This window comes from Ascaphus truei, chromosome 4, assembly GCF_040206685.1.
Source record: "Ascaphus truei isolate aAscTru1 chromosome 4, aAscTru1.hap1, whole genome shotgun sequence".
Lineage (NCBI taxonomy): Eukaryota > Metazoa > Chordata > Amphibia > Anura > Ascaphidae > Ascaphus > Ascaphus truei.
The window spans coordinates 288,322,757-288,337,354 of NC_134486.1; the positions used below are offsets into that span (position 1 = coordinate 288,322,757).

The window sequence follows — 14,598 nt, forward strand, 5'->3', positions numbered from 1 at the left end:
CATAACATATATACCAAAAAACTTCCCACTCCCAAATACTTACAAAAAAAATCCCCACTCCCAAATGTATACAACCTTCCCCACCCCTCCACCCCTCCACCCCAAATACATACAAAAAAACCACCTACCCAATACATATATAAAAAACAATACATATATACATATATACATATATACATACGTACATACACATATATATATACTCACACATACAGTAATATAAAAAAAATACTCCAACCCGTATAAAAATACCCCCAAGTCCCCCAATATATAGAAAAATACCCACAAACCCCCCCCCCAATACATATAACAACCCCCCTAATACGTTATAAGTATTTTATATCAAGTAAACTTCCGCAATTATATTGCAACCACTACTTGTTTGCCTCCATCGTTTTTGTTCTAGAAGCTTTTTCAGGGGATTGAACCAGTAGTTCTCATGTTTGAGGCACGTGTCCATTTAAAAACATTTTACTGGTTGCACACAACACATTGCACCTGTACGCAACTGGACACAATTCTTTCCCTTAGTGTTGGGTCTACTTGATACCCACTCAGGAGTATACATGTGCCTTGGGCTGTATAAAAAGGTACTCGCCAGGTTACTCCCTCACTGGAAGGATAGTGCCAGGGGTTTCACATTAACCCCTTCTCTGTCAACACATTGCACACCCCTATGGCAAAAAAAAGGGTTCATACTGTATAAAGAAATTGATTTTGATATTTATAAGAATAAAAGTTCTAAGAGTACCTTAACATGCAGATAAAATAAAAAATACCATACTACATTTCCCTTTGAGCAAACACCTATGGACAGTTATCTTCTCCTCGGTGGGAGACAGCTGTGGAGTCCGGACAGGTGCATGGGGCAACTCACTATTCTTGCCCTTGTTCTGGGGCAGGGTGTCGAGGGGAAGCACAGCACACTGCTCCTGCAAGCTGATCATCATAACGTCTGAAAAGTTGCAGCCAAGCACAGGCCCGCGCGGAGGATGGGTCTGCTGCCTGCAGAGAGTGCTGCTGGATGCCGCTAGGGGGAGGGGAAGGTGGATGCCGGGCCCAGGAAGGTGGGTATAGGGGTGAGCGGATGGTGCGGTGGATGCCAGTAGGCGTGAGGGGAAGGTGAGGTAGATGCTGGTAGGGGTGAGGGCAAGTGAGGTGGATGCCGGTATGGGTGAGGGGAAGGTGAGGTGGAGGATGGCGGTAGGGGTGAGGGGAAGGTGAGGTGGATGCCGGTAGGGGTGAGGGGAAGGTGAGGTGGATGCCGGTAGGGGTGAGGGGAAGGTGCAGTGGATGCCGTTTGGGATGAGGGGAATGTGCGGGGGATGCCGGTAGGGGTGAGGGGAAGGTGAGGTAGATGCCGGTAGGGGTGAGGGGAATTGAGGTGGATGCCGGTATGGGTGAGGGGAAGGTGAGGTAGATGCTGGTAGGGGTGAGGGGAAGTGAGTTGGATGCCAGTATGGGTGAGGGAAAGGTGAGGTGGATGCCGGTAAGGGTGCCCGTGGGGGGTCTGAACGGGACGGACACACACTACACAGACAAAAAAAACACAAAGAACTACACAGACACACACACAACAGTGAGGATGAAACAGACTCAGACAGACACAATCACAGTACAGATAACAATTACAGCATGTACTTAACGTTTGTGCTGTATTTGAATAAGCAGCTGCACAGCTGGAAACATTCAAACTCGCTTCAACCGCCTGTGCAGTTGCTTATATTGCTAGTAGTCCATCCCACTCCTATCTCATGACGAAGGCCCTGATTGGATCCCCTCTCCTCATAATTTATTTATTTATTTTGACACTGGCTATTTTTTTTTCTTCAGACGCTTTTATTTTTTTTATTTTTTTTGACACACGGGCCCGGCGGCAACCGCGGGCAGCCGGGCCCACCTGACTCGCCGGGCCCGGGGCGGCAACCCCGGCAGACCCCCCCCCTGTTGGCGGGCCTGTGCATCAGTGAATGTTTAGTGGGATTTTTCTGGTTTAAAGTTTTTATTTTTTTGCTGTTGTTATTGTGCTTCACTGAAGCTGTTATTGGGTTAGCATCCTCAATTGGGAGTAACCATGCATTTTTTGTAATTGTTACATGTGTAGTATTGTGCTTTATTATTAATTTATTGTGTTTGTGGTCTTTGACCGGATATTTAATATTGATTAATTTTATATTCATCCATGGTACGCTTGTGTGCATTATTTTTCTTCGTCTTTTGGAGGGCTCTTTAGGGAGCTCTCCTTATTAAGAGCAAGCGATGAGAGGCTCCTGGCACTGATTGCTGCAAACGGATTACGAGTGATTTTAGAGGACAGCACAAGCGCAGAAACCTTATCTCTAACAATATAATAATGTAACTGAACTGAAATTCTTACCCGATTGGAAAAAATCTGCACTGTTTCTATTAGGGGCATAGAGAGCGACCAGACAAAGCTCACAGTTGTGTGATTTGCCTGTGACAATTATGCATCTGCCCCCTTTGCTTAACCCTATCTGGAATAAAATCTATATTTTTGTTTACTAGAATGGCTACTCCTGAGGTACCAAAAAACCTAATATTTTTTTTGTCCCAATACTTAGGTGCTGACTTTCTACTAAAGTGTGTTTCTTGTAGAAAAATGATAGACATCTTGTTTTTTTTTTGTTTTTTTTAATCTATTAGAGCCATCTTGCGCTTTTGAGGGCTATTTAGACCTTTGGCATTATATAATTTTATTTTAAGAGCCATAGTTTGTGAAATTTGACGATTTAACCACTGATGACATACTTGATTTGAGGTGATCAGAATAGATGATCTGAGAATCATGCAAAAGAAGGAGATGATTTAAACGCCTTGTTATAGAAAGACAACCAGGTGAATCTGCCATGTGGGCTTGGGAACATTTTGAGGAGGGGGAAAAGGAGTGAAGGCAGGGGGGGGTGGAATAACGGTGGACCAGGTAAGTCCCTAAGGCCAATATAAAGGGTAATTGATGGTCGACAAACTGGACCTAAGTCCTGCCTTAGCCAGCACCTTCTTATTACGCAAAGATAATAGTATCTATACATGAAGGCATATTTTTTACTTTTTCACAGACCAGGTGACGTTTAAACCTGATCTCTATTACTACTTTTATTCACATACTAAACGTCTGCAAGTGCACGTATGGTCAAAACATTTGACCCCAGACACAATATCGTTTGGGCTTAAAATCCAGTGCCTCTGTGATACATATTATTCAGCAATACAATAACAGCAATAACAATATTAGCAGAACAAAGCTTAAAATCTGACATTATTAACTCTTTGTGGTTCAAGCAAGCAACAAGCCCCACTACATTTGTGGGGATACAAGTTTGTAAGTGGTGGAAAACTAACTGACCCTCTGGGATAAACCACATCATCACTTCCTCCCATCTTTCAGGCCTGACCCGGACTCTAATCTCCTACCTGACACCTTTCACCACCCTAGAAATTTTGTATTAATAGCCCCTGAGATGAAAGCCATCAGGGCATTTATGAGATGTCATTGGTGCAGCCCAGCTGGAACCAAAATTAGGCAATAGCAAGTTCATGTGCAAGTGGTTTAATGTGTTTTTTTTTTTTTTTGTAAAGTAGTTTAAGGTGATTTTGTTTGAAAACAGGCAAAGCTGAGACATGGGAGGAATTTCTGTTCTTTTAGCTATTTTCTCCTATCTGATTTTACCTCTGTGGAACAAGAGCTTGCACATACAAAGGTCCCTCTCTCTCCTCTTGAGGCCCCTCTCTCTTCCTCTTCTCCTCTTCTCTTGATGGCCAAGCACGCTTCTGTTTAGATAGGAGTATTTTCATAATTCCGCCCCCAAAAAAACAGCTAAATGTTTGCTTTTAAGGGTGATCACTTTTTTGGGGGAAGCCAAAGTAGTAGAAATAATTCAATCTACAATTCTTAAGGTCCAAAAATGAATGATATTGAAGTTTATTCATGTAGTTACATGGAGAGATGTACACAGGCAAACTGCTGGATACAAATCTGCTCTCCTAATCCAATACATTGGTATATATAATATAGTGAGAGCCAAATGCTGAAAATTACATACACATCGGCATTTACGCATACCAGAAAGTATAACTACCATATAAGGATATACACTCTTACATTTAGGCATAGGTCAAAACCCTAGAGGTCACCCCCCCCACCCCTCCTCCTCAGTCCTGCAAACTGGGGGGCATGGGATTTTCTAAGGGGGGCGTGTGGTTGCAGAGCTCCTGCGCTTTCCCCCCAGGTATGTAAATTAAATGTGGGGGAGGCGCGAGGCCTCTGCAACCTCACTTACCTGCTCTCAGCCGGCTGTTCCCTGACGTGTCGCCATGACAACACGGCGTCAAATAAAGCCATGGGGTCAAATGGCAACGCGCCACATGACGTTGTGATGTCATAGGACGCGTGGAGCCCGAGAGCAGGTAAGGAGGGGGGGCGTAGACAAGTGGGAGTGGAGACGGGGGGCGCAAACTTAAAAGTTTGCGCACCCCTGCTTTAACTCTTTACATGTCAGACTAACGTGCAACCCGGCATCCATTTTAGGTAAGGCACATTCTACGTATCAACACCAATAATGTAGTAAAGTTGGGGATGCAATTTTAGCGTCAACAACTCCAAATAACGCATTTACCTATTGATTGAATGGTCGTTGTTCTTCTATAAGCTGAATATATATTCTGCACAATTATGCTTGACAGGTTGTTCTTTTTGAAATTAAGGAAGCTTCGGTTCCTGCAATGTTATGCCTTAGGCTGCGCTTATAGTGCCGGCTACGGATGATGTCACCCGTCTCCGTAGCCCTTGCGAAAGTTGTAATTTGAGTTTTGGAGACGTCTCTAGCTACAAGGGGAGTGACGGAAGGCAGAGGGGCGGGGGCAAGAGCAAGAGATTTAGGTCGCACCGTCATGGCGTCGCCGTCTCGCCTACTATAAGCACATGCGACGGATTCAATGCATTTGTTTTGACGCGACGTCGCTGTCACCGGCACTAAAAGCGCAGCCTTACAGTTGGTTAATTCTAAAGAAAAAAGAAAAAAATTGCAGTAGGATGAAATGTTTTGTGCTTGTTAAAGACCATTGCTCCGTGTTGAGACAATTGTAACATTGTAGGAAATGTGGTTGAAATTAACGATTAGTATTAACGTTCAGAAATGGGTACATTCAGTTTACTTTCATTTAAGCACTACAAATGCCAAAATATCATAGTGGACACACATACACCATTGTTTTTTTTTGTAAAAGTAAACAGGCTAAAGGGACTTGTTCATTGTTATAAATATGTTTGTTTTGTGTTTCATCTCCCAGATGCAGACAGACAAGATTCCATCAATCTTTTCCTGGGGGTTTTCCAGCCTGTGGAAGGCAAATCCCATCTCTGGGAGCTCCCCACAGACTTTTATTTGCACCATAAGAACACAATGAAGCTTTTCCAGACCAAGAGAAGGTATGGTAGGGATGTTTGCTTTCTTTGGTATGAAAGTCAAGAACGCATTGTTTGGAAAATGTTGTCTAATATTTGACAACAAGGAACTCTTAAAGTAGCTCTGCTGCCAAACTCATCAACCATTTGATAATTTGCTGTGGTATTGCCTTAAATCAATTCCTGTGCTTGTGTCCCAAACCACTTTATAGGTGCATATTTTTCAAGATGACCCAATTTGCTATTTAATGTGGAGTAATAATTTTTTATCTTTTGCCCTTTGCACCTGGTGATTTATTGTGCAAGAAGCTAGCACCACCTGAAACCTGGTGCATTTAAAAGTCACAAAGAAGAAAGTAAAACTACACCATTTACAGGTGTAAACTTTGTAGGGTTACCAGATTTTGAAAATGAAAAACCGGGACATTTTTTTTTTTACTTAACAGTTTATTTATTGTAGTACACTTATACTTACTACCATTAGTCCTTGTTACATAGTTGTGTGTGTGTGTGTTGACCTCACTAATCGAACAAAAAAAACCCAGATGTGAATGATTCTGAACCCCTTAACCAGTGTCAGGACGCCGCCTCTTCACAATTTCTAAAGCAGCAATCCCGCCTGGGATCTTACCTGATCCGCAGTCCCTCAAGGTATTATACTGGAGGGGAGGTGTTCCTTACCTGTCTTCCGAGGTCTCCCGTGTGAAACTTGAGTCAGATCAGGAAGAAAGAAGGGTAGGTTACTTCGGTGTAGGTATACGGCAGTTAAGATAAGACAGGGAGGGTGAGAGAGACAGAGAGAGAGAGGGTGAGAGAGACAGAGAGAGAGAGAGGGTGAGAGAGACAGAGAGAGAGAGAGGGTGAGAGAGACAGAGAGAGAGAGAGAGAGAGAGAGGGTGAGAGAGAGAGAGAGGGTGAGAGAGAGAGAGGGTGAGAGAGAGAGAGGGTGAGAGAGAGAGAGGGTGAGAGAGAGAGAGGGTGAGAGAGAGAGTGAGAGAGAGAGGGGGTGAGAGAGAGGGGGTGAGAGAGAGGGAGTGAGAGAGAGGGTGAGAGAGAGAGAGGGTGAGAGAGAGAGAGGGTGAGAGAGAGGGGGTGAGAGAGAGAGGGTGACAGAGAGAGAGAGAGGGTGACACAGAGAGAGAGAGGGTGACACAGAGAGAGAGAGGGTGAGAGGACAGAGAGGGTGAGAGGACAGAGAGGGTGAGAGGACAGAGAGGGTGAGAGGACAGAGAGGGTGAGAGGACAGAGAGGGTGAGAGAGAGAGAGGGTGAGAGGACAGAGAGGGTGAGAGAGAGAGAGGGTGAGAGAGAGAGAGGGTGAGAGAGAGAGAGGGTGAGAGAGAGAGGGTGACACAGAGAGAGAGGGTGAGAGGACAGAGAGGGTGAGAGGACAGAGAGGGTGAGAGGACAGAGAGGGAGAGGGACAGAGAGGGAGAGGGACAGAGAGGGAGAGGGACAGAGAGGGAGAGGGACAGAGAGGGAGAGGGACGGAGAGGGACAGAGAGGGAGAGGGACACACACACACACACACACTGGTACACACACACACACACACACTGGTACACACACACTGGTACACACACACTGGTACACACACACACACACACACACTGGTACACACACACACACACACACACTGGTACACACACACACACGTACACACACACACACAGGTACACACACACACAGGTACACACTGGTACACACACACTGGTACACACACACTGGTACACACACACTGGTACACACACACTGGTACACACACATACACACACTGGTACACACACACACTGGTACACACACACACTGGTACACACACACACACACACACACACACGCACACTGGTACACACACACACTGGTACACACACACACACACACACTGGTACACACACACACACTGGTACACACACACACACACACACACACACACACACACACACACACACACACACACACACACACACACACACACACACACACACACACACAGGTATACACACACACACTGGTACACACACACACACTGGTACACACACACACTGGTACACACACACACTGGTACACACACACACTGGTACACACACACACTGGTACACACACACACACACACTGGTACACACACACACACACACACACACGTACACACACACTGGTACACACACACACACACACACTGGTACACACACACTGGTACACACACACACTGGTACACTGGTACACACACACACACACACTGGTACACACACACTGGTACACACACACACACACACACACACTGGTACACACACACACACTGGTACACACACACACACACACACACACACTGGTACACACACACACACACACACACACACACACACACTGGTACACACACACACTGGTACACACACACACTGGTACACACACACACACACTGGTACACACACACACACACACACACTGGTACACACACACACACACACACACACACACACACACACACACACACACACACACACACACACACACACGTACACACACTGGTACACACACACTGGTACACACACACACACACACACTGGTACACACACACACACACACACACACACTGGTACACACACACACACACACACACACACACTGGTACACACACACACACACACTGGTACACACACACTGGTACACACACACTGGTACACACACACACACACTGGTACACACACACACACACACTGGTACACACATACACACACACACTGGTACACACACACACACACACACTGGTACACACACACACACACACACACACTGGTACACACACACTGGAGTACAGACAGAGGCAGCCACGAGCAGGTGGCTCTCCGCCTCCCCCTGCACCCACCCCCGCGCCCATCTCCCGCACCAAGGGGGGGGGTGGATAGGAGCGCCGGAACACAAAGGTAAACTGCCGCCCCCTCTCCCCCGGCGGGCAGCCACGGGCTCCCGGGGCAGAATGGGGGAACACCGCGCAGCCACCACTGCCCGCGCCCATCTCCCGAACCAAGGGGACAGGGGGGGAAGGGAGCGCCAGGACAGGAGGCAAAGGATCAAAAACTCACCTCCTATCCCCCCGGGCGGGCAGAGGGGGGGAGACACCGCGCAGAAGAGCCAGGAGCCGTGGGCAGAGACACACACCACGTGTGCTCTGCCGCAGGAAGCGGAAGCCCCGCCCCCAGGCACCCTTCCTTCCATCCATTCCACATGCCGGTCCTTGGTGAAGGATGATGCCGGGGGGCGGGGCTTAATGCCGGGACGCTGGGGATTGGCCAACAAGGAAAACTGCCAGGGGGGGGGAGGCATTAAAAAAAAAAATACTTACCAGCGGGGCTGCTGCAGTCTCCTCCTCCGCGCCGCCGCCGCAGACTCGCGCACAGCAGCTAATTACTCGCGCACCGCCGGCAATAAAAAAAAAAAAAACGGGGACACATTGAGGAATATCCGGGACATTTCCGGTACACACAGAAAAGCGGTACAGCTCCCGAAAAACCGGGACTGTACCGGCAAAAGGGGGACGGGTGGTCACCCTAAAACTTTGCATACAATTGTGATATTGCTCCAAGGAATTGACTCAAGTGGATTAAATTTGACAGAAAGCATCTGAATACACTAACACAAACAGACATAACATGATGACAACCTTCGCGTGAATGTACATGTAGTATTATAATAAACATTGGCAACCCGTCATTCATATCACCAACTCATTTTTTTTTTTAAATCCACACAAGTTCTAAAGCTCAGTCTCCTCTCAGTCTATCTGACAACAGGAGGCCCTTAATGATTGGAGATGTATTGTTCCCCAGCATGATGAAGATGGCTTCAGCGACTATTAAGGCTATAGGTTTCCGTATTACAAGTCAGGCCTTCTCAACATAATCAACAATTAAAAGCAATTAGTTCAGTCACGCTAACAAGTTATATTACCTTTCGATCATTACGTTACAACTGGTACTTTAAAGGTGTCGCCTTTAACTGTACAGGCATACCCCGCATTAACGTACGCAATGGGTCCGGAGCATGTATGTAAAGAGATAATGTACTTAAAGTGAAGCACTACCTTTTTTCCACTTTATGATGCATGTACTGTACTGCAATCGTCATATAAGTGCATAACTGATGTAAATAACGCATTTGTAACCAAAATAAACACAGTAGGCTTTATTGAAAGAAAATCTTTAATGTCAGCTGATTTTTCTTACTATGTGTAGATTTACTGTACATTTTCTTGTTTTTACAATTCCTGCATGGTGTATTATATAAAGTATATAATATAACAATATTTTTTATTATTATCATTATTATACTACACCATGCAGGAATGAAACCCCTGGTAATTCTCTAACTGCTACACCACATGGTTCAATTGTTGCATAATTCAATTATACTACACAGGGGTATGGTGCAATTGGAATTATGTACGTACTCGCGAGTGTACATAAAGTGAGTGTACTTAAACGGGGTATGCCTGTAATACCTAACTGGTATTTATCTTTATTTACATTTTACACAACTTTTTTGTTGATGTAGCAATTTAAGTTCCTTGTACTTATTCATGAGATATTTTCTTTTTATTCTCATGATGTTGCACTACGGAGATATCAGCTTCCAAAACCGAAGACTTATAACTGAAAATAAAATGGCTGACATGTTCCCTTCATAAGTAAATGGGATGAATATTAAGTAATAAATACTTAATTTAGCATTTTTAATAATAATTAAAGGGGAAAAAAAACGGAATGTTGTATATTTTTAGGAGAACTTCAAAAATTTTTTTTTTTTTTCCCTTTACCTGATACGTAGAACTGTCATTTTATTAAATACAGTGCATCACAGTTTTTACAACACTTTCTGATTATCTGTCTTTGTTTTAATAGACTCTTTAAGTAGTTAGATTAGCATTTCAGTACTGCACTTAACCAAGTGATCTCATGAATGTACAAAGTACAAATAATTTGTGTGCCCCACAAATAGAATATGAGCATCAGTGAAATCCATCTGAAATGGCTTACTATATTTTTTCCAGATTTTTTTATTTTATCTGAATTATTTTTTATATTTTGCAGCCAACTATGCATTTGCTTAGCAGAAATGTAGGCCTTTCAGTGACCCTGCATGTCACTGTTGTTCCATAGGGTTTGTTTACACTAAGTAACTAGGTTAGAAATCTGGTGTGATATCTGAATTACTCGCCCCTCTGTGACAAGACCAAAGAGCAATGAGATTCCTTTTGTTCGATAGCTCAGTCGAAAATGGACAAGGTTAATGAACCAATTTTCTATTTTGAGGAGTAGTTAGAATACCTTTTCTAATTGGAGGATCATCCATTAAGTTGCTTTAGACCGGGGGGCGCAAACTTCTTGAGCTGCGCCCCCCTGTCCGGGAGCCGGAGCATTTGCGCCCCCCCTCTCCCAATGACTCGGTGTCAAATGATTTCGCGGGTCGTGTGAAGTCACGTGACCCCGCGGCATCATTTGACATGCGTTGCTATGGCGACGCGTGACGTCACATGACCCCAGGGTGTCATTTGATGCCGCGTTGCCATGGCAACGCATCGCCAAAGACACGTAGAGAGCAGGTAAATGAGTTACAGAGGCCTCACGCCTCTCCCGAAATTTAATTTAAATGCTGTGGGGAAGAGCGCAGATCCTCTGTAGCCGCCCGGACCCCCCACAAATTCACCCGCCCCCCTGGGGGATACTTCCCCCAGTTTGCGCACCGCTGCTTTAGACAATGGGCTGTCGAATTTTAATTGACGCAAACTATTTAAAATTGTATTTCCTCCTTTTGCAGCATTAATGCTCATATATAGCAGCGCTATATTCAAAATCCTATGTTTTTTTTTTAGAAATCAGTTGTGTAGTATTAGATAATAGCTTGTGCATTTTTGTCATTTCCCCCCCCCCCCCCCCCGCATTATATATTTTTTATGAGATTTAATGTATTAAGCTTACATTCAAAGTCCTATGCGGTTTGTTTAATACATCAGTTCTGTAGTATTAGATGACTTACTGTATTTCCCCTCTCCCCCCACATACACACACAGGGCTGCAGACAGATTTCCCGGGACCCAAGACTAGAGTGAAGTCTGGGCGACCCACCTCCCCTTGTGTCAGTGGTCTTGTAAGCCCCCCCATTTCACACCTCACAAGACCCCTCTTTTTCCCCCCTCTTCCCATGTATTTCTCTCCCTCCGTCTCACTCCCTCTCTTCCTCCCTCCACCCCCTCTCTCTCCCCCCTCCAATTAACCAACTCTCACTCAATCCTTCCACCCCGCCTCACATGTATTTCTCTCCTGCGTCTCACTCTTACTCCCTCTTTTCCTTACTCCCTCGCCCTCCCTCTCTCCTCTCACCTCACTCGCCCCCACCCTCCGTCAATTATCCCACTCTCACTCAATCCCCCTCCCCTCACACAACCCTCCACAAACTACATACCAAAAAAATCCACCCCCAAATACAGTAAACCTTCCTACCTCACCTAAATACATACAAACCCCATACCCCAAGTACATACAACCCCCCCGCCCCTGAAATACATACAACCCGCCCCCAAATACATACCCAGAAAAATACTACCCCTCAAATACATACAACCCCCCCCCCCCACCCCAAATACATACGGAAAAAATTCAGACATTATAAAAGGAAGGCATTTATATCAAAGTCCACGTTCAGTCCAAGGGGTCTCAAAGGTTTTAGTTTGTAAATCCAAAAGCTTTCTTTTTGGGAGATAGATTGGATTCTAGTAACCCCCGACAGTTTTCTTGGAATGTGATCTATTGCTACAAAACTTAAGACCCCTTGGATCCGATTGATAACAACTCTTAAAATATAACGAAACATTGTGAGACTCCAAACCATGCTTTATGTTTCTCACATGTCTAGTATTCTGACTTTTAGTTTACTTATAGTGCGGACTAAATATTGGAGGCCGCACGGCCATTCCAACAGGTAGACGGCAAACTCAGTATTACAATTAATCAGACTTGAGATAGTAAACACCTCCCCTGTGATCTTAGAAGTAAAATTCTTGCTTTTATCGAAGCCAAATTTACAGGCCACACATCCCAAACATGGTAAAAAAAAAACTTTTAGGAATCCTCTCTAGCCATGTTCCGTGTTTCCCTGTATCACATATATTATTGGACACAAGTTTCCTTCTAAAGGTACTCGGGCCACCATGTTCTTCAAATTAGGAGCTTTTGTAAAAACAATTTGATGTCTATCTGGTAAGATACCACTAAGGACTGGATCTTGTTTTAAAATTGGCCAATGTTTCCCAATAATTCTCCTAATTTCATGCGATTCATTTTTATATTGGGTAATAAAAATACATTTATCCTCCTTATTGTCTCGTTTTGGGGCTTTTAAAGGTCCTTCCTTTCCATTCTAGTTACCTTGTGCATTACATTATCTAATAGTTTTTGGTCATACTTTTTTTTTCTAAAAACCTCTTAAAATACTAGATTGTTCCAGATAGGTCTGATCTGAAGTGCAATTTTGTCTAATACTCCTTTTTTGGCCTTGTGGAATATTGTCAAACCATTTCTTATGGTGACAACTTTTTTCTGTGAATAGAAGTATTACAATCAACAGACTTAAAGTGTGTTTTACAATTTATTTTCCCTTCATGTATATAAAGGTCTAAGTCCAAAAATTGGATCTCCCTTCTACTTATACTGTGAGTGAATTTGAGATTCATCTAATTCTGATTTAAATCGTCAATAAAGTTCAAAGCTACTAGTTCCGCTCCTTTCCAGAGAAAAATGATGTCATCTATGTACCTATACTAGAGTACAAGACCTGCTCCACGCCAAAACCACACAATCCTCTCCTCCCATAGTGGATGAATGGAAGAAGCAGGGCACTGCAGATTTCTATAAAGCTTATTCTCCTCCCATAGTCCCATGAATAGGTTTGTGTAGCTTGGCGCGAACCTGGTCCCATGGCCATACCACAGATTTTCAGAAAACGGTCATCGAACCAGAAATTATTTTTGGTAAGAATAAACTTAATATTCCTGAGGATAAAGCTAGCTTGTTCCTTTGTCATATCTTTATCCCTTTTCAAAAAATTCATCCAAAACCTCTAGACCCTGCATATGGTTAATGCTGGTATAGGAATCTGTTGACATCAACAAAAAGTTTAAAAGAAATTGGCCCTTAAAAGTTCAAAATTGAGACCCTTCAGTACAGCAGTCTGATCTCCAGTCATGTCACGATCCAATTAGGAACCGGAGCACAGCCACACCAGTATAACGCGAGGACAAGGTAGACCGTTCAAAGGTTTATTAAGTTAAAAGAACATATAGACAAAGTCCTGACAGGTACTCTGACATGTTTCACGCACAGGGCGCTTTATCAAAGAGATATTGATCTCCAGTCAATGTCTCTGTCTGTGTGTAGTCACTTCCTGACTTTTAAAACACTTCAGTGTTCATTCAGCAGTTCATCCTAATTATCTGCAGCTGAACTAGCTACTCTATGGGGAATTAACTCTCTGTACACTGGAAACTCCCATAGCTGCCCTATTCCAGCACCTAGAGACAGGGATTGTATCACAATAGATAAGTACAGCTGTTTAAAATGATACCACCAGGAATGCAAAGCATTTAGATACTTACAAGGGCTACAGACGAGACAACAAGTATTCTAAAGCTTGCCTTAAACTAGCCCGGTTACATGCTGGGTACATGTTGGGTGTAACCTGGCTAGTTTTAGGCAAGTTTAAGGCATTTCTGCATTGACTAATGACCCATTGGATTAACACAGCAGGGGCCCCTGGCAGTCCCATTCAGTTTGAATGGGACTGCCAGGGACCCCCACTGTTTATCTGATGGGCCATTAGTCAATGCAGAAATTCCTTACACTTGCCTTAAACTAGACCCAGCATGTACCCAGCATGTACCTGGGTCTTTTTGGCGATTGCCACTGGTTTGTGTTAGAATAACCGTCGGCACTACAGTATAATGTTTTTGTAACTCTGGGTAATGGTGGGACATCCAGGAGGTGATAGCAGAGAGACAGTTGGTGTCAAATTATTAAACTGCAGAAAAACACAAAGAGATACTGTCACCCCCTTTGGAAGTAAGTATCTCTGGAAGCCGAGGGTCCCCGGAGCTGAAATTAATGGGGTTCAGCTCAAGAGATCCTTCTT

At 44.3% G+C, this 14,598-nt stretch overlaps 1 protein-coding gene across 1 annotated transcript in view; it reads left to right on the forward strand.

Moving 5' to 3' along the window:
- The window catches only part of FIG4 (FIG4 phosphoinositide 5-phosphatase), a 380,709-nt gene that overhangs the window by 186,053 nt on the left and 180,058 nt on the right, over positions 1 to 14,598 (forward strand). Inside the window, exon 17 of the mRNA XM_075595029.1 lies at positions 5,308 to 5,446. Coding sequence (XP_075451144.1) covers positions 5,308 to 5,446 — 139 coding nt within the window. The remainder of the gene's footprint in view (positions 1 to 5,307; positions 5,447 to 14,598) is intronic.